This window comes from Crotalus tigris, unplaced genomic scaffold (genome assembly GCF_016545835.1).
Source record: "Crotalus tigris isolate CLP2741 ecotype Arizona unplaced genomic scaffold, ASM1654583v1 scf7180000023654.2194447, whole genome shotgun sequence".
In the NCBI taxonomy this organism is placed as follows: domain Eukaryota; kingdom Metazoa; phylum Chordata; class Lepidosauria; order Squamata; family Viperidae; genus Crotalus; species Crotalus tigris.
The window spans coordinates 673,892-701,502 of record NW_024100101.1 but is presented as its reverse complement, the minus strand read 5'-3'; the positions used below and the strand labels follow the sequence as shown (position 1 = coordinate 701,502).

Here is a 27,611-nt window from a genome sequence, read left to right as displayed (position 1 = left end):
ATAAGCTCATATGATTTGCAGTAGTAGTAGTATTCCTTGCTTCATGACCATTTAGCGAACACTCAAAGTTATACTATAATGATGCTGAAAAATTAAGTTATGATTGGTTCTCACACTTAGAATTGTTGAAATGTCCATACAATTATGTGATCATGATTTGGGTGTTTGGCAGCTATCATGCATTTATGATGGTTGCAGCATCCCATGGTCACATGATCATCATTTGTGACCCTCCCAACTGGCTTCCACGAAGCAAAGTCAAAGGGGAAGCCAGCAGGGTAGGTTGAAAGTCACCGTCCCATGATGCTTGATGACTCACAAGAACTATGGCAAAAAGGTCATAAAATTGAGTGTGGTCATATGATGCCTTGGTTAATGACTGTGCCACTTAATAGTGAATTCTCCAGTCCCCATTGTCATAAATTGAGGACTACCTGTAAATATAGCACAGATTTGTGTTGCAGTGAGGGCTGTGAATTTGAAAAATGAATGTTAACAAGGTCCAAAAGAATTGTATTTGTCAGGCTTACATGCTTGTAAGCAATACATAACTGGCAAAAACTAATGCAAGTGGATGAATTTGTGTATTTTTTTAGAATTATGGTTGATGATTAAAAAAAACAAATGGAGAAAATGTAATATATGAAAATTTTGCTTTCAGAGTGATGAGGGTGATCTCTTCAAAGGCATGTAAGGTGTCCATGCAGAAAAATTAAGACAGTGGCTTCAGCGGCAAGATCAAAGCTCTACCTGTTTATTATGGCCAACATCTTCACTTTTTTTTAACCATACTTTGCAGACACCATGAAGAACTGAGTGTTTGTTAAGAGAAACTGTAATGGTTTTGAGTTGAATAAGAACCTGTTTCTGCCCATTTGGTTTTAGGGAATTGGGTAGATCAGGAAAAAGATAAAGGTAATTTGAATGCAGTAAAATGGGATTCTGGTGCTTGGTAAAATAAGGAGAGACAGGGTCAAGTAACTGAATCCATCCACCAAGCTGCTGGACATCCTCTTTATTTCCCTATTTTCACCTTTCCAAGCATTAGAGCTTTTTCCAGAGAGTTAAGTCTTCATATAATCTGTCCATAGTTGGATAATTTGAGTCTTGTCACTTGTGCCTCAAGTGGCAACTCTGGATCCAAATTTGTTTGATGATCCATTTGCTTGTTGTTGTTGTTTTACTGTTCAAGACTCTCAGGAATCTTATGTTACCCAGAGATTAAAAGTATCAATACTCTTCCTATTCTGCTTCTTTGGAGTCCAGTCTGGTACTAGTTCCTGTTTATTTGGATATTGGATAACATCCCCGTGAAAAGAATCAAGTTCAGCAATTCCACCAGGAGCTACATAAATTCTTCACTATTGCATCCTCATATAAATGATTCTGATTCAAAGGAGGAGGAATTAATAATTATAGGAGGGTCTCCAGTTCCTATTTTATGAAGTTTTAGAGTCCTAGAAATGGGTGTAGCAATAGCATTAGAATGAGAGAAGCTATTATGTATTAAATCAGACCATCAGGCCATCTTGCTCAGTATTGTCAAGCTGACCAGGAGTAATTCTCCAGCATTTCAGAAAAGTTTACAAACATCTCTCCCCCTTGTCAACACTGACTAAAACCAATTGCTAAGGAAGGAGGTGAACCACTGGCACACAGTGCCTCCCACTCCTAACCCCTCACCCCCCCCCCCCCCCCCCCCCCCGCAATCAGTCTGAAAGATACTGCTTGACAGTACAAAATCTACTGAGAGATCAAGAATCATTAGGACGGAAAAAACTGAGGAGAAATTTCCTCCCAGAACAATTAACCAGAGGATTGGGTTGCCTTCAGAAGTTGTGGATGTTCCATCACTGGACATTTTTAAGAAGAGATTGTCCAGCTATTTGTCCAGAATGGTATGAGGTCTCCTGCTTGTACAAAGGGTTGGACTAGAAGATCTCCAAGGGCCCTCCCAACTCTGTTATTCTATACTCTATTATTATAACAGAATATCACCCCCATACCAATTCCAGTAAAGGTTATCAGCAAGTACAATCAGCTATGCCTTGCTACTATAACCTGGCCTGAAGCCAAACTGAAATGGGTCCAGATAATCTGTTTCCTCCAAGATCCCTTCTAGCTGTCATCCAACCACCTTTTCCACAACCTGTAGAAAGAGAAGATTACAAATGTTCCAGGGCTTATACAAACTTGCTTTCAAATGTCTTATCCATATTATAGTCACTCTTCACAAGAAGGCATGACATCGTAATCCTTGGCTGTGCTTTTTCTGTGGATTCTGAGGTTTTGCCCTTTGATAGACACAATGCTTAGAGCAATCTTTCCAGATACAGAACAGATGCTATGGCTTGAATTACATGTCCTCCAAAATAAGGCTATTTATTGTAAATGAGGGAATACAGCCAAGCATGCTGGCTGAGGAATTCTGGGAGTTGAAGTCCACAAGTCATAAAAGGGCCAAATTTGAAGACCCTGGTCTAGTGGGATATCATACTCCATCTCCTGTAGTTTTTTAATTACCACACATCCTACCTGAAGAACAATGGTTCTTCATAATTTCCCGTAGCAGTCTACTTTTCAAAATATTCAGTGCAATATTTTGGAGGCTTTGCTTTCCATAAGCTGCCAGATTATTGGATCAAGGACTTAGTCATCTTTATCTGTTTCTGAGATATTATCTTTGCCTCTGGTACTATATGAATATCAATATTATTTTAGCTCTCTTCTGCTGCATTCTTTATTGTTGGATTTGGTAGGAAGGAGGAGGGAGATAGAAATGGAAAGAGGGATTCTCTAGCCATGTCACCCATTTCTCAGCTGTCACGCTCAGCCAGTTTTTGCTATTAGTGCCCTTTCGTGCATTTAATTGGTCCCTCCTTCCAACAAGACTGACTCCATTTGGGGGAAAATTGGAAATTCAGCTCCAACAGTTTTTTCAACTTTATTGTAATGTGCTCAACTGGGTTGGGCTTGGGCAAGGAATACAATATTTGGTATGGAGATTGCAAAGTGTCAATATTTGTGGAGAACAAAACTGTATTTTGCTCAATTAATTCTCAAAAATGTTGATGTTGCTTTCCCTTTGCATAAATGGCCTGGTTATTTCCATTTAGTACAAGCCTTGTGCTGGTTGCTAAATACTTATTAGTCCAAAAATTTCTTTTCAAAATTTTAAGTTTCATAATAATTATTTGGAATTAATACATCAGGAAGATTCAAGAACCTGCCACTAATCTCTCTCTCCTCAAATTTCATAGAAAGGCATCCATTTCTTGCTTGAAATTAGGATGCTTTAGTCCAGGGGTCTTCAAACTTGGCCCTTTTATGACTTATGGACTTCAACTCCCAGAATTCCTCAGCCAGTATGCCTGGCTGAGGAATTCTGGGCGTTGAAGTCCACAAGTCATAAAAGGGCCAAGTTTGAAGACCCCTGCTCTAATCAATAGCTGAAAAATGCAGGGAGCAGAATTTGCTAAAAATGGGGGGGGGGTCCAAAGTAGAATCAATGTTTAAGAGAGAAACATGTTGGTTCAGGAATGGATGTGTTTTCCCCTGAAGGAAGTATTTAAGCAAGATGTCTGTGGAGATTCTCAGTCATCCAGGTCATAGTTGTCTCAAAGGTGCTTTTTCAGAAGGCAACTGGACTGTTTTTCCTTGAGGAAGGAAAAGAAAATGTTTCACTTCTCATCCAGGAAACTTCATCAGTTCTGAATGACCTGATGAACTGATGAAGCTTCTTGGATGAGAAATGAAATATTTTCTTCTTCCTCCTCAAGGAAAAAAACAGTCCAGTTGCTTTTTGAAAAAGAACCTTTGAGATATTTAAATAAGAATTGGGCAACCATCTCTCCTCACAGGAATATTGCAAGAGGGTCTGTCATTGCAGATTCTGCCATAAATTGGGAGGCAAACTAGTTTATCTCCAGGAACATTTGGTTTATACAGTAATTCTGTGAAGAATTTTTTTTACATACATGGTGGGTATGTAAATTTTTAAAAGTAGGAATGTGTTCTATAAAGGAAAGCCCCAGATTAAATCTAATTTGGACTTCAATCCCATTACCTCATCTGCATGTGGCATGTTGTCTGCTAATGACTGAAATTCTCATCCAATGTTTCTGAAGGCATCAGGAAAGTGAAGCTGTTTACATGGAATGTCTTTCCTGAAGCTAGATAGCTCTGAAAATAAATACCTCTGTAGAGTTTGAACTCAGTGGAAATCATTTGATAAATGGCTAACATCCTTGAAAGTGGAAAACAACTACAAAATGTATAAAGTCTTAGTTTGACCGCTTCAAGACCTTCCTGATGATTTCACTTTGGCAGCTGGCTTGATGGCAATCATTCCTTATAGTTTTGTATCAGTATCTGTCCAAAGGAATAAGGGAAGAAGTTAGCACAAGGGCCAGCAAAACTTTTTATTGTGTGAAAACCCAGTGCACTTTGGAAGTTTCTTTGTCAGGGTAGTGTGCTTGCTAGCTAAAGTACTTCAGTTAGAGGATACCAGCAAATATAATGTAATCATTACTTTAGCTGTTCTTTTGTTTTCAGTATCTTTTTTTCTTCACTAGCTATCATGCGTGTCCAGAAGACCTAGAAAAGGACTTGAAAAACAGAAACCAGATGCACAGCTTATTATCCTAATTCAGATCCAAAAGGGCATTTCTCTTAAGTGAGACCATCTCATGACCTGGATAGGCCATATTCTTAATGCAACTATAATAACTGGGGTTCTGTAGCTAGACCATTGTATAGGTCCAGGTCCCTTTAAGGCCTGTTCCTGGAATCTAATCATCTAATTATAAGTGTCGTATAAACTCAGGAACTACACATGATTATGAGGATCCAACTCTTAGTGGGTTTTACTAGCAACTAACAAACAATGAATTCTCTTGGACCATCATAGATTCCACTATTCAGTGATTGCCAAAATAATATTCAATGAAAAGAAGTCTATCATCTTAGAATCAGTGGGCCTTCTGGGTAAATATAATAAACACTGAGATACCAACATGTCAAGAAAAATGAATTCTTGCTTTTTTCCTTGCCTCAATTTATACTGATGGATGGTTTCATATAAAGTTAGTAAATGCTAACTTTGGGTTTCAGACGTTGATTATCTATTATTGATAATGGTTGGCATTAGGAAGAAAATTCTTAATGGTACACAATCCGCATGTGACCCTCATGGGGAAAATGCTTTACAACCCTAGGAATCTTTCACAGCATCTCACTGTAGAGCAGTGAATGATAGAATATTTTGCTACATGACCTTAGTAGATAGACAGATTAATATTTTATATAAATAAATAGGGAGGTGGAGTGTTTCAGTCATTGCAGTCTTCAGTCTGGGCCTTGAAGTTTTCAGCATTTTGTGCCCCTAAAATAGACAAATAGCTAGTGTAGTTGATACAACAAGGGTGTCCTATGCCTCCAAAACTAGGATTAGAGATAACACTTGCTATCAACAACAACCTTTGTTGATTTTGTATCAATAGCAGTTTCCAAATAGTATTTGAAAACAGCACTTTTATTAAGGAAAAATCAGGACTAGCAGATTTCCAGACCCCTTATTTCTAGGCTGGATTTGTCAGTTACATTTGTTTGACCCAGAAAGTCAAAGGACCAGACCAAAATAAGTATAGCAGAGTTTATTTTCTTAACATAGAGAATTGTATTTTATTTATTTATTTTCTAAAGGGAAAACAAATAAAATACAATATATTGCATATTATGAAATACAAAAAACTAAACAACCAATCAGCAATTAACACATAACTTCACACATGGCTTTCTTATCACATTTACTCAGAGCATCCTTTCACCTCTCTCCCCATAACTGCATCCCTGATCTTATGAAGTGACTTTTCTTTTTTAACAATTTGTATTCTGCTAACTTCTAGGATCCAGAGCAGAAATGTGAAGTTGAAGTAAACCCCCCTCCCCATTGAAAGGAAAGAAAATTGATGTTTATTAATTGGGAGAAGGTATATAGTTGTCAAGGCTGAGCCTATGAAGATACCACTGTAGCAATCCAGCCAGGAAGTGATTAGGATAGGGGTCCTCAAATTTAGCCACTTTAAGACTTGTGGACTTCAACTCCCAGAATTGAAGATTCTGGGAGTTGAAGTCCACAAGTCTTAAAATGGCCAAGTTTGAGGATCCCTGGATTAGGACATGAGTGGCCATGTGCAAGGCCTCCTTCCCACTCACCCTCCATAGCTACAGTGGCTCCTGGCTCCTTGAGAAGCAACAATGAATCCAGGAGGATCCCCAAATTATTCATCAGTTTTTTCTGTGAAGTGGTACCACATCAAGAATCAAAGATGACACCTTTGAAAGGCCTGGAAACTAAAACATATGAAGAATGGTGGTAGGATTTGGATTTGGTTAGTCTAGAGAGAAAAAGGACTAGGGGGGACATGATAGCAGTATTTGAGAGGCTGCCACAAAGAGGAGGGGGTCAATTTATTTTCCAAAGCACCAGAAGGCAAGACAAGAAACAATGGATGGAAACTAATCAAGAAGCAACCTAAAACTAAGGAGAACTTTTGTAACAGTGAGAAAAATTAACCAGTGGACACCATGCCTTCAGAAGCTGTGAGTGCTTCATCACTGGAGATTTTTAAGAAGAGACTGGACAGTTATTTGTCTGAAATGGTATAGGGTCTCCTGGAGCAGGGGGTTGGACTAAGAGACCTCCAAGGTCCCTCCCAGCGTTATTCTGATTGATTGATTGATTGATTGATTGATTGATTGATTGATTGATTGATTCAAAAGCTATTCCATCTTGCTAGGGCAGAGTCAGAGATGTTTCTTCCCCATATGGAGTCTCACAATCTCCAGGCACTGGACTAGCACTGGAATGGCCCCCTTTGGTGAGCCAAGGGTAGAGATGTATAGCAGGGTACATGACTTTCCCCAGAAGTTTCAAATAGATATTCAAGAGGATCAGTAAAAGGGCCAAGGGCTGAGGCACTCCACATTACAGGGGCTTAGGGCTGGATCTCTTGCCCCTCCAACACCAACTGGAAAGGGCCATGGAGAAAGGAGAAGAATCACTGAAAATCTGTGCTCCCACTTCTATCTCCCAAAGCCCAGAAAAAAATCAGAAACTTGAGAATTTTCATTAGTCACCCATTGTGCCTGGTGAAATACATAAAAGAAGAAGATAAAATATATATTTGCAAAGTCAGGTGAGAAGATTCTGAGAATCACTCCAGTGTTCTCAGAGATTTATCCTATTCAATCTCTTCCAGGTTATTTTCCCCACCACTCTTTTAGCTATTGATTGCATTCAACATTGATTGAAATAAAAATCCAAGCTAACATTCCACCATTCTGAGAAAGAATGTAATTGGCACAGTAGCTGAACTGACCAAAAAGTCCCTGTAAAACTTGCCTGATGTGTTTATTATAACAAGATTGGCAAAATAGGCAATGGCAATTCCACTCTGACCATCTGATTCAGGTGAGAAGATTTCATCTTCTGCTGCTTTTTTCTGCTGAAAAAAGAGAGCATCTACTAAATCAGGAGTGTCAAATTCGCAACATCACGTGACATATCGTGACTTTTTTTCCATTGCTAGCAATGGGATGGGCGCGGTTTTGGCATGACGCATCTGGCCCATGGGTCGGCAGTTTGACACCCCTGTACTAAATCAATAAAGGAAATTTGTTTGGGAAATGGGAGTCAATAAATATTGATAAATATTTATTATTGTGACAATGGATTACCATAATTATTTTTCTACCAGCAGAGCAGTATTTTGGTAGGAAATGTTATAACTTTAAATCAGGGTCTAAATGTGTCTACCTGAGGAATTCTAGGAGTTGAAGTCCATATGTCTTAATTTAGTGGTGGGATTCAAATATGTGAGCAACCGGTTCTCTGTGTGGATGCCATTTCCGGAAGTCCATTCTGGGCCTGGGCAACAAAAAATTAGCTACCAGTTCTGCCGAATTGGTGTGAACTGGCTGAATCCCACCACTGTCTTAGTTGCCAGGATTGAGAAACGCTGCTTTACATCAGCAGCAGAATAAATGCCTTCTAAACTGACTATAAAATCACCATTGAAAGATATTTCTAAGATGTGCTTCTTTATCAGGCCATTTCCATACCTATACTGTATAATGTCAGTAATAAATATTTAGTGGTATTCTTCAGTAGTATTATCTGCATTTCTATGTTGATTCTTCACCGTGAGGTTCAGCAAGATGGATCATAATGAAACACTGGCTGCTGGCATTGATTACCAACATCAGGGAATTGGCCATTAAGAAGCTGATCTGACTTGTGTTCCAATTGGCAGTTTACCCAAATTTACACCCCACCCTTGCATACATCCATCTTGAATATTTAGTCTCGTCCCAAACTGCTATTTCCTCTTTATTTTGTTTTCTACCTATTTTTTTGCCTGTTGAGTTAGACAGATTCTTTAACAATACATCCAAATTCATTGGCTTTTACATATTTACCTTTTTTTTCCCCAGGGACTGAACAGCGTTTTTGAAGTTTACCTGGTGGGAAACAACTCCAACCATTTTATCATCTCTCCAACTTCAATCCAAGGAAAAGCAGACATTCGGATTAGAGTGGCAGTCCCCCTGGATTTCGAGACAATCCCTCGCTACGTATTTTCTGTAAGGCTTCTCCAAACGTTGCATGAACAGTATGGGGAGGTGGCAGAAAGGCAAGGGACTGAATAAGATTAGGCATTGTCCAGCTATGATATGGGATGTTGATATACCGTATATTCTGCCGTATAAGGCGACCCGGTGTATAAGACGACCCCCGTCTTTGGCACCGAATCGTATACCTAGAAAGTCGTCTTATACACCGGAAACTACCCTAATTTCGGGTGTATAAGACGACCCCTGACTTCGGCGCCGATTTTTGCGCTTTCAAAAGTCGTCTTATACGCCGGAAAGTACGGTATATGGGTGTACACATGTGATGGCTAATTTGTTTAGAGTAGATTTTGCAACAAAATAGTTTATTCTTCATTGTAGAAGATAAAGCAAAGATAGTAGGATGATTAAGCTGATTAGATATTCATAGCCACCAGTATAGGTAGTCCTTGACTTACAATCATTCATTTAATGACTGTTCAAAGTTACAATGATGCTGAAAAAGTGCTTTACAACCAGTCTTCACGCTTATGAGCATCACAGCTTCCGCAAGGGTCATTTGATCAAAATTCAGGTGTTTGGCAACCAGCATGGATTTACAATGATTGCAGCATCCTGGATTTACAATGATTGCAGCATCCTGGGGTCATGTGATCATCATCACCTTCCCAGCCAGGTTCCACCAAGAAGGTTAGAAGCCAGATTTGTTTAACAATGTCATTTGCTTAATAACTGCAAAATAGTCATAAAATTGGTCACAACTCACTTAAATAACTGCCTTGCTTGACAGCAGAAATTCTGGTCCTAATTGTTGTCATAAGTTAAGGACTACCTTTATGGTCACCATTAACATTATCAAGAGTTCAGAATCTTTCAGGTTCAGGTTCCCAGTCCTTCTTCCCACAAACCTGTAAAACACACTAGCTCAGAGGTCTTCAAACTTGGCCCTTTTATGACTTGTGGACTTCAACTCCCAGAATTCCTCAGCCAGGCATGCTGGCTGAGGAATTCTGGGAGCTGAAGTCCACAAGTCATAAAAGGGCCAAGTTTGAAGACCCCTGCAATAGCTATTACTCTATACTGCAGGTGAATGCTGCTTTCAAGAATGTAGAGGCTCAATTATTACAGTGTAATAACACAAGACTTTTCTTTAAATAAAATGTGCATAGAATTACTTGTCCATAAAGACTACTGTAAACATACTTTTGGTGACATTTCTGACTTCTTTGCTTTAAAACCATTCTAAATTGTTTATTTAAAGATTCTCTCACTCTCCAGCCCAATCATCAGAATCTTACTTAGAAGTAGCTAACCTTTTTTATTCTTTTCCAATATTGGAAAATTACTATGAACAATTTCCAGTTTAGTTGACACCCAGCATACACCCAGTTAATCTCGATATCCAGATCAAAGCAAGCACACATACCATTCAGTTCAGCTGGGGAAAAGTATAGCTTGATGTTTACTTAATAAACATCTACAAATGTAAAAGAAACTGGTAAAACAGGGATTAAAAGCAGGCAAAAACAGAGACAGACCTAAACGACAGGCAAGAATTTATATTTATATCTACTAAAAAGTGCAGCACTTTCAAAAGCCTCTGAAAACAATACTACAGATAATTTGCATGCAGAGTCCCAAAGGGACTTTAGTTATTCTCAGCTTTAACATAGAAGTAGCAAAACTGAGAGAAAAGTAAGACAGCAGGTGATCCCTTCTGTATTCTGCACCAGTAAAAGAACAAATTGGTGGATGGGGATGATGCATCCAACATCCAGGTGTACATATTTGTATGAAATTGTTAAAGTGCATTTGGAGTGTTTTCATAAATTTTTATAGTCCCTGTGCCATAGGCCAAGCAGCAGTGGAATTAGGTCATATGCCAGAATAGGCAGATGCTTAATGGAGCACAGCTACAAAAAGTTTGTGTGTATATTAGCCCTTTTGCTGAATAAATCCCAGAATACTTATCAAGCTTGGCTGGAATACCTTCCAGGTTTTATGTTCATTGGCAGAATGACTTATATGAGCCCTTCTTTTAAAAATATAAATCTTAACTGTATTGAATTTGAAATAATTTTTCTAGATTCTTGTTTTCATATAACATGTTAACTCTAGCAATGCAGACATGAAGGTTAGTTGTGTTATTTTAACAAGTCACAAATGGAGTTCGGGGGGTCTACAGTACCTATACACTTTTAAAGATTTTGTTTTGATGAGGGGCCTGTGAGCTAATTAGCTTAGCAATAAAAGAGAATGGAATTGCTTTGACACAATACAGATTAATGATCAACTGTCAGATTTGAATCTTAAGACCAAATTTTGAATACAAAAATAAATTACATAAATTACTTGGGGAGGAGAGGTGGGAATGGCCCTTTAACTTTTAAGTGAAAAAGAGCTAAGCATGCATTCATATGAGATGTCTCACTTTATGACTGCATTACTTAGCAATGGCAGTTCCAGTCCCAATTGCCATTGTTAACCAAAGACTACTGGTAATAAAAAAAATACTCCTAGATTTGTTTGTTGGACACAAGTGTTCCAGTTTGTTCCCATGTTTGTTGGATATTCATTGCCTTGGATATAATACAGTGGTGGGATTCAGATAGATGAACAACCGGTTCTCTGTGTGGATGCCGCTTCCAGAAGTCCATTCTGGGCCTGGGCAACAAAAATTAGCTACCAGTTCTGCCGAAGTGGTACGAACCGGCTGAATCCCACCACTGATATAATATCCTTCAAATGCTTATTTTCATAATAATTACTTATTGTGATTTATTTATCTGAAACCATTTTTATCCTGCCCTCCAGTCAAACATTTCCTAGAGAACCTAGGAAGTGCTCACAAGCTTAAAAAGCAAAGCATTGCAGTGACAGAAGAAAAAGAAAAAAAAGGATGGAGAAGAAAGAACTAAAACACTGAGCTTGGATGGCTGTTGTAGAATGACAAACTGGATACAGTTCAAGGAGAATTAGAATTGGATGGGGCCAATCTCAGGAAATAGCCCCATCTCACCTTATCCCCCCTTAGGTCTGGCTTGATAAATTTGCCACAATAATCCCTTATATCAAGGGTTGGCAACCTTTAGGTTTAATGGGTTTTTGTGCTTTGATCCTAGTACATCACCCTGTGAGAGACAAGCAGCCAAATAAATCATATAAATAAAATAGAGACAGCATTTAATATTTGCTTGGAGTCAAGGACCATTAAATGCTGATGTCATATTACACATCTAAGCAATACCAGGCCCCTCTGCTGGCATGTGGGGTTTGAGAATTTGTGACCTTCTCTGAGAATAGTTGAGTAAGAAATTAGTTTTACTGGTAGCTGTGGGTCACTGAATCATGATCTGTGAACAGTCTTTAGGATCTCTCATATGATGATGAGAAAAAGCAGCTGTGGAAATACAGAGCTAATGCAAAACTAAGCATGTATTAACTCTGTGCCTTTGGGAACATGAAAAACAAATCTGTATGAGTTCCAGAACTTTCTACATTTCATGCTAATTGCCTTATTATTGAACAGCAGAAAAGTAGATTGTCATCGATGGGTAGAAAGTCACAACATTAATCAGCTGAACATGGCAAAAATGAGGGATAAAAATATTGGCATATATCGATTAGCATTAATTGCTACTTCACTCATGGCTGTCTGTCTCATAGGATTCATATTTAGCAGAGAGAGAGAGAGAGAGAGAGAGAGAGAGAGAGAGAGAGAGAGAGAGAGAGAGAGAGAGAGGGCCCCAGCTGCAGCAGCTTAAATAGAACTCCCCTTTTTTTATGGTTTGCTGCTATGAAAGTTTTATATCCTATAAAACTTCAGTTTAAATGCATCTCTCAGGCAGTGGGGCTCTTCCCAGCTGCCTGCTTGAGCTGCATCCCAGGGTTTCAGTGAGCTGTAAATTTGTAAAAAGTCAGAGCTGCTCTATAAACACCATGCCAGCAGCCTCTGTTGCTATTAGTCTTTATGCACTGGCGGTGGCGGCAGCAAAGAAGCATGAATAAAATTCAGATTTTCTGAAGAACTGTAAGGCATAAAACATAAATAGAAATTACTGGGGTTAAAGGTTAAAAGATAAGCTTATCATAAATATGTGTGCAATAATCTTTGGACTGGTGTGGCAATAAAGGGGGTTTGATTGATATATATATATTTTATTAATCACGATGCTGCTAGCCCTGTATTTATATCCCTGATGGGTAGGTTAAAACCCATGAAGAGAGCTTGTTTAGGATTAAAGGCAGCTTTGAATATATGCATCAAATGCTTGAAGGGTGCTAATTTACATTTGATGAATATATATTCAAGATCCCTTGGAATGCTGCTAATCCAAAATATTCTAGTAGAGGTTTATGCTCTCAGAAGCATCATTTACAATTCAGCAAACTCCTACAGAACATGTCCTCTCTCTGTGTTACTTCCTCTGCTAGTAATATATTTGCTTGGAACAGGTAAAAAATATCAATAGATAGGGCTATCTAATAACAGCATGTAATCCTCTTGTGAGCCAGGCCAAAATTCAGACTATTGATTTCCAAATTTATCCTAATGCTAAATTTGCTTCTTTTTTTTTTTTACTAGCATATTGCTCTTCAGGCTTCAGATGTAGCCATCTTTCTTACTGTAAGGATTTGCAACATACTTTCAAGCAGAATCAAAGATGGGATATCTGGATTGATGTATGGCATCCGTCTTGTAAGCTAATGTATTTGGTGATACACCAACAAATTCTATGGACTATAAAATGTCCTTGATGTTCCTTCTAAAGACCACAAAAAAAAGAAATAAAAATATATTCCAGATTGACAAGCTGACAAGTCTCATTTTTTCTCCATGATTTGTGCTGGTGGGATTTCCAGATGTTCTGGAATCTTAACAGGTTCACGTTAACTTCTGTTTGTGGTTTGGTTCAAGGCTTCATGCCTGACTTGCTGTGAAAGACATTTATAGGGAAATAAGGACTTCTGACTGGAAGAGAAAGTTTTATTCTAATTATTTTGCATTTCTTTTTCTTTAGTTATTTGCAAATGAGAGCATACCTGAACACGTTGGTTTTGCACGGGTGAAGATTAACCTCATCAATGAGAATGACAACCGACCGGTTTTCAGCCAGATCCTCTATAATGTCAGCCTGTTTGAAAACGTCACAGTGGGAACTACAATTCTGAGAGTTTTGGTAAGTAGGAAACATGCATTTCCCCAGTTGTTTAGATCAATACATTACAATTTATCTGTGGCTGAAACTTCTAAATTTTCAGCAACCTGAAAATGAGTTAGAAAATATGCTGGTTTTGTAATTAAACATTTAAATGAATTTTGATCATAAGTATTCACATTCTAAAGAAAATTACACAGACATGCATACTTGATTAATTTTTTTAAATCTAGATTCACATATTTTAATAGGTTTAGCTAGATCAGTGGTTCTCAACCTTTTTAATGCCGCGACCCCCAACCGGTTGTAAGTCAAGGACTACTCAACCGGTCGTAAGTTGAGGACTACTCAACTGGTGCAGCACCGTTTGCAGAATGGGACTTTTGGCGGGCTCAGCAGGGCAGAGACCGCCTGGACAATTCCTATTGGCTTTTGAAAGCCAATAGAATTAGACTCTATTCAAGAGAGTCTATTCTATTGCTTTCAAAAGCCAATAGAATAAAAGGGAGTAGCACAGCTAAGGAAAAGGGGGAAAAAATGGTGGACTGCATTGTTTGGCGACCCCCGTGAAATGGTCGTTCGACCCCAAATGGGGTCCCGACCCACAGGTTGAGAACCACTGAGCTAGATCAATAGGTAGACAAGTAAAGGATGATAACTGTCCCTTACTGTAGATCAGATTCTAAAGAATGGGGAACAGGAACATAAGGAATTTATGTTTATGCTTCTTTTCCAGTCAATTTAATCAGACATATGCTGCTAACCAAATTCTGAAAATTCTGTTGTGAATTTTTAATATTGTACAAGCCTTCACTTTTTACAGATGTTAGGGCTACCAGATCTGGGTTGCAAAAAATCCAGAGAACTACTAGCTGACAACAAAATATTATTTTTTTCTGTAACTTATTGCTCCCAATTTTAATTTCTTTGGGGTGGGAGAAGTTCCTTTACTTAATTATAGAAAAGAATTATTAGGGAAAGGAGAAAAGAAGCAACCATTTTTTTATTCTCATCTACTAGTCATTTGCCCAAATCTGATAACCTTCATGGACAAATAGAATGTTTTCTTTGACTACAATTGATTTGAAGCTAGAAGTTTAGAATGCAGAATTTTTCCAGGCCAAGAACCCCACTTGGCCAGATATGAGCCATACTACAACTAGGAATGTGAGATCAGAAAAATTCTAAATTTCAATGTCCTCATTTCTTTTGTCACAATTAAATATAGCTGGCATGATTACTTTTCCATAACACATTGGATCACCTTCTCTCACATCAAAAACTACAAATTGGTAACCATCTTGCCAGGTCTCCAAGGGCTCCCCCAGAACACTAAACAGTTGCATACATGCCAGATCAGGGTATGCCCCAATGGTGTCTGGCTTAGCAGACCTGGAACACAACAGCACCAAAACAAAGAAAGGACAGTTGAGCAAATGTTCTGCATCAGGAAGACGGAAACAGGCATCCTGAAGCTTCCTTAAGAGGGATAACACTTGGGCCAGTTCGTGTATATATATATGTATATGTTTTCTGAGATATATTTGTTTTCTGAGGTTTTCGCGGGTGTTTGTATGTAGGTCTTTGGTTGTTCGGGTTTTCTCCCATGTAAAATTGGAAGTGTCTTGGCGACGTTTCGACGAAGTCCCATTCGTCTTCTTCAGGCTGGTGTTTTCAGCTTCGGGCTTCGAGCAGCTTCAGCTTCGTGCTTCGTGCTGCTCGAAGCACGAAGCTGAAAACACCAGCCTGAAGTTGACGAATGGGACTTCGTCGAAACGTCGTCAAGACACTTCCAATTTTACACGGGAGGGAGAAAACTTGAACAACCAAAGACCTACATATATATGTGTGTGTGTGTGTGTGTGTGTGTGTGTGTGTGTATATATATATATATATATATATATATATAGCCTCCAAAGAATATTCTTTCCTTAAGCTTGATTGAAATAACAACCAGAGGGTTTTAGGAAATCTAATATTAAGCTGATTTTTACAATAAAACATTAGCAATTGCTGGTATTCTTTATACCACTGCAGTTACATAAGTATGATTTTCTTTCCTTTGAATAGGTTTCACCTCACAGGCCTTTTACACTTAGACTTTGACACGTTTGCAGATTCTTCACAAACACTCTTATGTTATAAACACGGGCTGAAAAGAGAGTTGTAGATAAATGGCAAAGTCATTGATTATATGCCCCAGAGCTGTGCTTGTGTTATCCAGTTCATATGCATTGGCTTGTTTATATGGATGTGAACAGTTTCACTGAGGAAAAATAATCAACGAAGGCAAACATATCTGCAGCATAACTTGAATGGGCCTTGGATGCCTTTCCCAATAAGATGTTCAACTCTGTCTGCCCACCCCATTCAGCACTGATATATTGTATTCCTTTATGTTCCATCAACCAACATATGCAAACAGGAAGACAGAACTCAGACAAAACATTTTAAAGGGTTTATATGTAAGTGTGTTTATTCTACAAACAGATGGTATGAAACCATATAGAGCCCCTGAGCTGTTCCCATCTGACAGTTATTAATATTTCAAACAGATGTTTAGCTAGTCAGGCTGTCAAACAGTAAACAATGAGATTGTTATAGCATCTTTTCTCCCCCTATTTCCAGCTATGCCAGCATTTTGAAGCAAATGTAAAATGCCAGGAGTTGAATCCTCTATGATAAATCAGAATACAGGCAATTAGCCTTGAAATCCAGATTGGCCTCCCAGCTGATCCCCAACTTTTAAGAAAATGCTTGTTTGTATTCTTTTGATACTCGAGAGGGAACACTCTGTACATGTCAAAAGTGCTGTTCATTTATGTGATTGTTCCTGAAAGACGTTGCACTCTCTAGGCACAATTGAATGTTGATGGGAAGAGTTCAGTAATCTGCAGACTGTGCTGCAAAATTACAAACTGTTTTGCCTTGGATGGGTGTATCAATGAGGTTTTTAAATATGTACAAGTGATCTGAATTTACATTTCTAAGAATATACTAACTGCCTTGCACCAAGACCTGCATAAGAGAAACCTGAAATACCTCGATTTACAGCGATTTGTTTAGGGGCTATTCAAAATTACAACAGCACTGAAAAAAGGTGGCTTATGACCCTTATTCATACTTATGACTCTTGCAGCATCCCCATGATCACATGATCAAAATTTGAATGCTTGGCAACTGGCCTATGTTTATGACTATTGCAGTGTCCCAAGGACATGCGATCACCTTTTGCTACCTTCTGACAAGAAAAGTCAATGGGGAAGCCAGATTTACTTAACAACTGTGACAAGAAAGGCCATAAGATGAGGCAATACATACTTAACTGTCCTGCTTAAGAAAAAAAAACTTTGGGCTTAGTTGTAGTTGTAAGTCAAGGACTATATGTAGTAATCAAGTATTGGGTTTTATCAGTAAGTATGAATGTGTAAAAAAAAAAAAAGGATAAGACAAGTGAATATTTCAAGATTCCAGTATGCTGCTATGTCCCCTATTCTCCTTTCCTCTGATCCTATTGTTCTTAGTTTAGCATTTGTAATCATAGCAAATTGTTTGTGAGGGTATTTGTAGGAATCTTTATGTGTGTCGTTGCTTGGAGATGGGGAGAATTTTATATAAATGAAAATAGGTTCAAACAAGTTCATAAATTGACATTTCTGTCCTAAGAAATGGACTGTTATAAGGGGGGGGGGGAACCCTGGAGGAAACCAGTTTGTATCTAAGTAAAATTTACTCCCAATTTATCAATCAAATAACACTGGCTCCATAAAATAGCAATGTCTGGCTTAATGTCAGTCTATCACAGTGGTTCTCAACCTTTTTAATGCCGCGACCCCCAACCGGTCGTAAGTCGAGGACTACTCAACCGGTCGTAAGTCGAGGACTTCTCAACTGGTGCAGCACCATTTGCAGAATGGGACTTTTGGCGGGCTCAGCAGGGCAGAGACAGCCTGGACAATTCCTATTGGCTTTTGAAAGCCAATAGAATTAGACTCTATTCAAGAGAGTCTATTCTATTGGCTTTCAAAAGCCAATAGAATAAAAGGGAGTAGCACAGCTAAGGAAAAGGGGGGGAAAATGGCGGACTGTGTTGTTTGGCGACCCCTGTGAAATGGTCGTTCGACCTCAAATGGGGTCCCGACCCACAGGTTGAGAACCACTGGTCTATCAGATAATAATGGTAAGTAAGCCTCAGGCACAATGTAGCACAAGAGTTGGTCCAAATATAGCACAAGAGTTGGTCCAAATAGTGTTGAAAGCAGCCTTACATTTTGTCCATGTGGGTCAGAAATTATGGGAAATCCATAATAACCTTTGTAGGACCATTCCTTGCCAACATATGTTGTAGAACAGGGATCTTCAGACTTGGCCCTTTTATGACTTGTGGACTTCAACTCCCAGAATTCCTCAGCCCAGCATGCTGGCTGAGGAATTCTGGGAGTTGAAGTCCACAAGTCATAAAAGGGCCAAGTTTGAAGACCCCTGGACTAAAGCATCCTAATTTCAAGCAAGAAATGGATGCCTTTCTATGAAATTTGAGGAGAGATAGATTAGTGGCAGGTTCTTGAATCTTTCTGATGTATTAATTCCAAATAATTATTATGAAACTTAAAATTTTAAAAAGAACTTTTTGGACTAATAAGTATTTAGCAACCAGCACAAGGCTTGTACTAAATGGAAATAACCTGGCCATTTATGCAAAGGGAAAACAACATCAGTATTTTTGAGAATTAATTGAGCAAAATACAGTTTTGTTCTCCACAAATATTGACACTTTGCAATCTCCATACCAAACATTGTATTCCTTGCCACAGCCCAACCCAGTTGAGCACATTACAATAAAGTTGAAAAAACTGTTGGAGCTGAATTTCCAATTTGCTTAACAACAGAAATTCTGGCCCTAATTGTTGTCATAAGTTAAGGACTACCTGTATGGTCACCATTAACATTATCAAGAGTTCAGAATCTTTCAGGTTCATGTTCCTAGTCCTTCTTCCCACAAACCTGTAAAACACACTAGCTCAGGGGTCTTCCTGGCTGAGGAATTCTGGGAATTGAAGTCCACAAGTCATAAAAGGGCCAGGTTTGAAGACCCCTGTTGTAGAAGTTCTTCAAACATATAGCTGTTTGATTAGAGCAGAATTAAGAAGTTCAGTTTTTCTGTTGATCCATCTACCCTCTATCTTCATGCTGCATGATTGAGTATAGATGCAAGGAAAAGGACCTCTATAGAGCAGAGGTCGCCAACCTTGGCAACTTCTGGGAGTTGAAGTCCAGAAGTCTCAAAGTTGCCAAGGTTAGAGACCCCTGCTCTAGAGCAGTGTTTCCCCAAACTTGACAATTTTAAGGCATGAGGACTTCAACTCCCAGAATTCCACAGCCAGTGTTGCTGGCTGTGGAATTCTGGGAGTTGAAGTCCACATGCCTTAAAATTGTCAAGTTTGGGAAACACTGCTCTAGAGTAACTTTTTTTGCAATGAGGTAACTAGTGGAATTGTAACACATTTTACTCTCCCTCAGCAGATAAGTATAAATCTTATGAAAGCAGGGGTCAAGGACTGTCTTTTGCATCAGGAGCTGCTGTAGGAAGTAAGGAAGATAATCTTGATGGAGATATGGAGGATCCTTTGCCTAGGCAAAGGGGTCTGAAAGTCCACAATAAGATAACATTCAGAAGCAGTTCAGGAAGCTCCTTCCAGGGGGAGATACAGCAGATTCAAACTTGCAAGATCCTGTTGTTATGGCCAGTCTTAATAATAGTAATTGTATCCTTTCTGTGGTATTGATCTGTTAGTCTAATGAAGGCTGACAACTGCAATTGTTTTTCAATCATTAGCTTGGCTTCTAAACAGTAGGGAAAGCACGATACTATTAGAATCAGGATTGTTATTTTCAGCTCTTTTTTTCCTGAAAAAGTTTTTTCAGGCTTTTCTTTCTTTTTCGATCTTGATTCCTCCTCCCTATTGCAATCGATTTATTTATCAAATTAAACCATTAAAGCCAGCAATTTGTTATTTCAGGTCTGAGAAATGCAAAAACAGTTGCAAGGGTGCCTATATATAGCAAATGAGCCCTATTTACAGTGACTCCAGAGAAGAAACATAATTAATCTTATATTAAAAGAGAAAAGTGAATTAATTTTCAAATATCAAAACAGTTCATAATCAGTGCTTTTCAATGAAATACTTATCTAAAAGAAATGGGGTTTTTTTGTTTGTTTGTTTTTTGCAGTAGCCCCATTTCTGTTCCTTTTTTGGAATTCTTGCCTTATTTTAATTAAGAAGTTATTAGGAAAGAGATTTGAGGTTGTTAATGCTGAACATACAGAAACAAAGCTGGGCTCTTTGTTGTCCAAACTTTGCCTCTCAGTGTACTACATCCCCTTTCCATCGGTTCACTGAACAGGCATAAAAAGCCTCCACTTTATCAATGAAATATCTTCATCGTTCCTGGCAAGAACTCCATGAGATTCAGGAAGGGGTGTCAAAGCCTCCCCTTCCCCCAGTGATTTAGGGTGCTCTTTGCTTTTTCACCCTCTCTTGTTCCTGGAGGCTATCAAGATATACAACAACCAACATGCTCAGAAAGTGTGAAATTCATTCTTGTTGACCTTTCTGTTGTATTATTAAAAGGTTTCCTGGCTACTTGTTTCAGGGGAGGGTTGAGTCTTATTATTTCAATAACTGCTGGGACTGGGTAGAACATATCAGAGTTTGTGTGAGCCATTGCTAGTAATAGTCACAGATTTTACCATCTCACTTAGGGCCCCATGAATGCTGGTGCTTCTGGATATTCCACTGCAGATACTGGCTATATGTACTTCAAGTCATTACTGACTCTTAACTAGGTTTCAGAAGTGGCTTGCCATTGCCTTCTTCTGAGGGCTGAGAGGCAGTGGTTAGCCCAAGGTTATCCAGCTGGTTTTGTGCCTAAAATGAAACCAGAACTCGTGGTCTCCTAGTTTCTAGCCCAATGCCTAAACTGGCTCTTTACTGCTATATGAACATAACTTTAAAATCATTGTGTTTGCCTGTATAATGTATGAGAACACCTGATTGGCCAGGTACTATGTATGAATATTATATGCTCTGCTCTGCTCCACTGCATTCCATTGTATTCTGTTCTCTAGCTAGCATGCAGTAGTTCTGTCCTAGCCATGATATTAGTCCCTTTCACCCTTGACATTCTGCTTGAGGCATCAAAGTGGTTTATGAAACCTTAATAAGTGATGACCTGCATGAAAATCAGTATTACAGCATTGGATACATAAGCATTGAGCAGATCAAACTTCCTGTTTGTCTTAGAAATGTCCAATTTGTATTATGTTTTGATTCCAAGTATTAGGAAGTAATATTTCTTAAAAATATTATAAGTAATATTTCTTAAATATTTGTGGTCACACAAACTTTACTCAGCCCCAATTTCTGCAGACTTATTATTGGATCAATAAGTAGCTGCATGGATAAATGATCCCATGCAAAATCAAGGATAAAAGCAGTGCTTGTTGCTTGGCTTCACTCCTTCCAAAGTCAGTATGTAGTATTAGAAGTCAGCAGACTAGTCAGACTGCAAAGTCTTTATCTCCTGGCAATGAGGAACAGTTGTATTAATACAGGCAGCTGTCCGGGTCTCAGAAAGCCTCCTATCATTCATTCAGTGCTGCTGCAAACTGTAAAAGTGAGTGATTTCAGAATAGCAGGGACACTGTGACCCTGGAGGTTATATCCATATACTTCAAATCTCTCTTCTTACTAAGCTTAAATCAGCAGAGTCAAATTATAGGATAAAGAGAAGTTGTGCTCATCTTGAGAAATCTTACGCAGGCTGCAATGTGTGCATCCCATATATGTGGATATCACACCTTTCACCTGCTCTGAGCACAAGTGGGATTGCATATACTCTGCTGAAATTTTTCTATTGCACAAACTTAGTTCTTGTTTTCCTCTCACCTGACAATCAGGTGGTAAAAAACAGCCTAGGTCTTCCTTTTTGTTTTCCCTGCATTATTTAAATTACATGCGTCCTCATTTTTCCTTACAATTCAAGGCTAGCAACAAGAAGGTGACACGTGAAATAAAAAGTTTGTTTCAAAGTAAGTAATAGCTGAACAGCCACGAAAACAGCTTAGTATTCAGCAAAAAACATTTCAATGTACAATGTGTTTAAGGTGTTAAAACTACACATGCTGTAACTGCTTTTCAAAACAATGTTTTAATTCTTGGTATTATAAAGTTTCACAATATTTATTCACACTTCAAAGAGTTTCATATGTGTTTTATAGTGCTTTTTTCTTGGACTAAACAAACTGAAAAAAATTCCCTATTTTATTTACCAACATCTTTGATTTCTGTTCACTAAGTATTGTTCACCAAGTATTGTTTTATTCTTCTTCCTTGTGTTTTCCCTGCTCCAAGAATAGAGAAGCGCTACTAAGCATTATCTAACAGCCTCAGTAAATCAGTAACTCAGCTCGTGAGACTAACATATCTTCCTCTGCAAATTATTTCTACTTTTAAGATGCAGAAGGAAGATAAAATTCCTGCCTTTGGAAACTACTATGCACATTTTTCTATACTTTCAAGCTCTTGGAATGTTGCTAGATATGAAGTAATAAACACTCACAAGATTTTGGTGTTCAAAATCTCATAAAATTTTCAACAGAAACAAAATGTCATGGTAATTATGATCTCACAAAACACTAATTTTTATTAAAGTTTTGAATCCTGCCATGATGATTACACTTTCTCATGTACTGCTCTTCAAAAGCTTTTGATGATGTCTTGGTCCTCACAATCAGAAAAGGTTAGGAATTATTGAATTATTGCATACCACTGTGGTGAGTGACATACTTTAAAAAAAAACATTTTTGATGAACTTTGGTGACAGAAACAGCTTTTTGTTACATCCCAGCCATCCAGCTATTATCCTTTTGCAAGTATTCAAGACTATATGACAGGAATGTTGTCACTGCTTGTTCATTCTTAGACACTTTAAAAATAATTGCCTTCTACCACTTTTTCTACTTATGTGTAATTCATTGACTGAAGGCAAAGTCACTCTACTGGAATTTACTAAAGCTAGAGGTACTGTTTTGTTCCTTTTTTCTCGTCCCTTCTCGTTTTGTTCCTGATCATATCTGAAAATTTTTCTGTAAGTCATTGGCAAAAAAAAATACATCAACTCGTGAAACTGTTGGACTTGAGTATAGGTAGTCCTTGAGCCCAAAATTTTTGTTGGTAAATGAGACAGTATGGTAGTTAAGTGAATTTTGCCACAATTTTACAACTTTCCTTGCCACTATTGTTAAGTGAATTACTGCAGTTGCTAAGTTAGTAACACGGTTGTTAAGTGAATCTGCCTCCCCCATTGATTTTGCTTGTCAGAAAGTAGCAAAAGGGGGTCACATGATCCTGGGACACGGCAACTGTCATAAATACATGTCAGTTTTCAAGAGTCTGAATTTTGATCACGTGACCAGGGGGATGCTTCAATGGTCATAAGTGTGAAAAATGGTCATAAGTCATTTTTTTCAAAGCTGTTGTAACACTGAATGGTCACTAAACAATGGCTGTAAGTCAAGGACTACTTGTAATTATGTCATTATTTCTGCAGAGCCAGATCACCTTGCAGGCAAAGGATTTCATTCACTTTTGTCATTGTATATAGAATAGAGCTGGAAGGGACCTTGGAGGTCTTTTAGTCCACCCCCACCCCCCCCCGCTTAAGCAGGAGAATCTATGCCATCTCAGACAAGTGACTGTCTAGTCTCTTCTTAAAAACCTCCAGTGACGGAGCGCCCACGATTTCTGGAGGCAAGCTGTTCCACTGGATAATTGTCCTCACTGTCAGGAAGTTTCTCCTTAATTTCAGATTGCTTCTCTCTTTGATCAGTTTCCAACCATTGTTTCTCATCCTTCCCTCTGGTGCTTTGGTGAATAATGTGACCCCCTCTTCTTGGTGGCAGCCCCTCAAATACTGGAATACTGCTATCATGCCTCCCCTATCTCTTTTTTTGTTTAGACTAGCCAAACCCAAGCCCTGCAACCTGTTCTTCGTATGTTTTAGTCTCCAGGCCTTTGATCATCTTAGTTGCTGTCCTCTGAATTTTTCCCAAACTCTTAACATCTTTTTTGTGATATGGTGACCAAAATTAGTTGCAGTATTCCAGGTGTGGTCTTACTAGGGTTTTATAAAGCGATACTAATACTTCATGTGATCTTGATTCTATGCCTCTGTTTATACAACCCAGGATTGTATTAGCTTTTTTGGCTGCTGCTGCACACTGCTGGCTCGTAGTCAAGTGATTGTCCACTAGGACTCCAAGGTACATTGTACCTTACCCTCCCTTTCACCTTGTCTTCCATTATCTTCTCTTCAAAATTGGACTGATTGCTCTTGTACTTTGAGAGCTGGCATCCTGTTGCATGCCAAAATGTGTTCTGTGCTCAACTAATTTATCTAAGTATAAAGACTATGAAAATATGAATAGAAGTAGGCAGAATTCCTCTTAATTTCCAAGTGATTAAGTTTTGCAGATGTCCTCACTTTGCAATTGGAAGAAAAGACTTAATGGCATTCCCAAGAATTTCTTCTAGTATATTGGTCTCATCCAGAAGTCTGCATCTTTTCTTTTTCAACATATATTCAACAACAGATTACTGTACCATGAAAACTGGTCAAAGACTTTATCATAAAACTGAAAGGCTGTTAGAGGGGATACTGTACTCTGGATGTCCCAGTCTGATATCACACATGGAGTCTATCACTTGACTAGGCAAAATAAGTTGATCTCTTCTAATATGCTGGCTCTTGCTTATCTCTACTTTTTGTAAAAGTATAAGAGTAGTGCTGATAAAAGAAGAAGGGCCTGTTTAACAATACCTAAGGAGGCCAAAGTATTTTCTCCACAAGGAAATCTGGGATCCTATTTAATCAGATAATATGTTATTACCTTAGTTAGAATGAATGTATTGATTTTATTGGAAATATTTTTTGTCTGGTAATTGCCATTATTTAATCCTCTTGCTTTCTACTTTCTTTCTTTCTTTCTTTCTTTCTTTCTTTCTTTCTTTCTTTCTTTCTTTCTTTCTTTCTTTCTTTCTTTCTTTCTTTCTTTCTTCTTTACCTTAGTTAGAATGAATGTATTGATATATTGGAAATATTTTTTGTCTGGTAGTTGCCATTATGTAATCCTCTTGCTTTCTACTTTCTCTCTCTCTCTCTCTCTTTCTCTCTTTCTTTCTCTCTTTGTGTTTGTGTTTGTGTGTACAGAAAACATACACAAAAGTACAAACTTTTGGCTCTCTTACTTACTTCCTTTAAAGCAGGGATGTCAAACTGCTGGCCCGTGGGCCGGATGCATCATAGTGAAACCGTGCCCACCCCATTGCCGGCAAAGGAAAAAAAATTGTGTCACGTGACGTTGCGAGTTTGACACCCCTGCTTTAAAGGGTAGGTACCTCTGGTATCTTAAGGATTGCTACCTTTGGTATCTTAAGGATTTCCACAGGCACTGTTAAGTTCTGCAACTCTGGTTTTGGGCTAGGGATGTCCAAAGCACCTTTCCTTTTTTCTGTGGGGCTTTCCTCCCCCTAAATCTAGGCTGAAGAAGATGCTTAGCCGAATAGCTAAGAATCCCCCAGCTGGACAAGTAGGATATATTAGGGAGGCTCAGCTTAACTAGTGGTAGCTTACTGAAATTATTTTCAACTGAAGTCCTTGGAAGAAGGAATATCCAACTACAGATAATGTAAATCACCCCAATTCAGTCCACAATAGTCTCATGCCCACTGGCTTTCCATAAGGTGATTAAAGATGATTAAAGATTAAAGATTCAAAGGATACTTTGAATCAAGCTCAGATGGTTACTACAGAGATTCTTCTGTGTTGTTTTCTTGGCAACAGTATGTTGTTTCATAGAGCCTCTTTCTGATATAAAACTTTTCAGTCTATTCTATAGCCTTAAGAATTTCTGGGTACTCCTTTCCATCCAAATTCTAACCAGATTTGACTTTGCTTAGCCTTTTTTAGGATTAATCAAGATCAGCCAGACATTACCACCTCATATGACCATGTCTGAGTAGGATATAGGTATTTGTACACAAGTACAAAGAAGTGTCAAGAATGTAGAATAACACCGGAAAAATGAGGTAGAGCAAACAAGTAACTACAAATAGGCATATAAATTGTGGCTCAGATATGCATAATAATTCATTCAGAGTTGTCTGATTTAATAAGATTAGACTCAAATCATTTATTTTAGCCTGTTTAAATTTCCTGTTGCTTGACTTCTTCAGCTAAGCTTTCACAGACCCTGTTTTAGACACTTGTGAGATCTTGTTTCCTTTTTTTTTTTTTTGATGAAAGAATACTGAGATGAAGAATCTGGACAACAAGGAAATAGTTGTTTTCATCAAGGCAAGAACAGCCAGTATCTATTTTTCCTTTTGCTCAATTGTTGTTAATGATTTATTTTCACCATAAATCCTCCCTGAACCTTTCCACAGGCTAAATATGTTTGATCTTCATGAAATCTACAGGTCATTGTTATTACCACCTTATAACCCTCAAGAACCCAAATAAATAAAAGACAACTGTAGAACTGTGGAAAGGTTAGTCATGAGTCAAGAGGCAAAGAAACAAGAGTTTCATTTTACTGATGATAATGTTTTGTGTTCTATTTGATATATGTCAGTCTTCTCATACTGTGTTTCTCATCCTCAACTACTTAAGAATCTGGACTTCAACTCCCAGAATTCCCCAGCGCAACATGTCATTCTCATCCTCAACAACTTTAAAAGGTGTGGACTTCAACTTCCACACTGGCTAGGGAATCTAGGAGATGAAGTCTACACAAATTGAGAAACATTGTAGTAATATATGATTGAACAAGACCCTTCAAGCATCTGTAGCAAAATCATTATGTTCATTAATTGCTCACTGCCTTCCTCATTTTATCTCTTTTAATTAAAATTAAAGTCACTCTCATATTAACCGCTTTCATCCAGAATCCGTGCTTTTTCAATTTTCAGCTGGGTCTCATACGTAAGAGACTTCATATGCGCACACACATATACAGGTTAAAAATGATTAGGGGGCTGGAGGCTAAAACATACAAAGAATGATTAAAGGAATTGGGTATGGTCTAGTCCAGTGATGGCAAGCCTTTTAGAGACTGAGTGCCCAACCCTCCCACCTTCATCCCCACTGCGCCCTGCCCGCTGGGCCACCCACCACCTCCATGGCCCGTCACAGATCACACAGGCAGCCGTCCACCCGTGCCCCGCAGCATCATCTGCATGTGATGGGGCGCAAGGGTGAAGTCTTGTCCCCGCTGTTCTGCTACCATGTCCTTGGCTGCACTACTTTGTATGGGCTGCGCTTGGGGGTGACTCTCCTCCAGGGGCTTCTGGTGAGGAGGGGGCTGTGGGAGGAGGCAGGGCTGGGAAGACGGTGTATGTGCTCACAGAGACGACTCCAAGTGCTGCCTCTGGCACGTGTGCCATAGGTTCGCCACCACTGGTCTAGTCTAATGAAAAAAAAGACTAGGGGATGACATGATAGCAGTGTTACAATATTTGAGGGGCTCCTATAAAAATCAAACTGTTTTCCAAAGCAGCAAAAGGAAAGGCAAGAAACAATGGATGGAAACTAATCCAGGAGAGAAGCAACCTAGAACTAAGGAGAAATTTCCTAATAGTGAAAGCAATCAACCAATGGAATAGCTTGTCTTCAGAAGTTATGGATGCTCCATCACTGGAGGCTTTCAAAAAGAGACTGGACAACCATTTGTCTTAAATGGTATAGAGTCTCCTGCTT

The 27,611-nt window shown here is 38.6% G+C and overlaps 1 protein-coding gene across 12 annotated transcripts in view; it reads left to right on the top strand.

Annotated features, from left to right (window-relative positions):
• The window catches only part of CDH23 (cadherin related 23), a 641,486-nt gene that overhangs the window by 338,636 nt on the left and 275,239 nt on the right, over positions 1-27,611 (top strand). For all 12 annotated transcript variants that reach the window (XR_005553851.1, XR_005553852.1, XR_005553854.1 and 9 more), the window contains 2 exons: positions 8,497-8,646; positions 13,656-13,814. Coding sequence is in view for 9 of the 12 variants with exons in the window: in XM_039320524.1 (XP_039176458.1) it covers positions 8,497-8,646; positions 13,656-13,814 (309 nt within the window). In the remaining 3 variants the exon portion in view is untranslated. The remainder of the gene's footprint in view (positions 1-8,496; positions 8,647-13,655; positions 13,815-27,611) is intronic.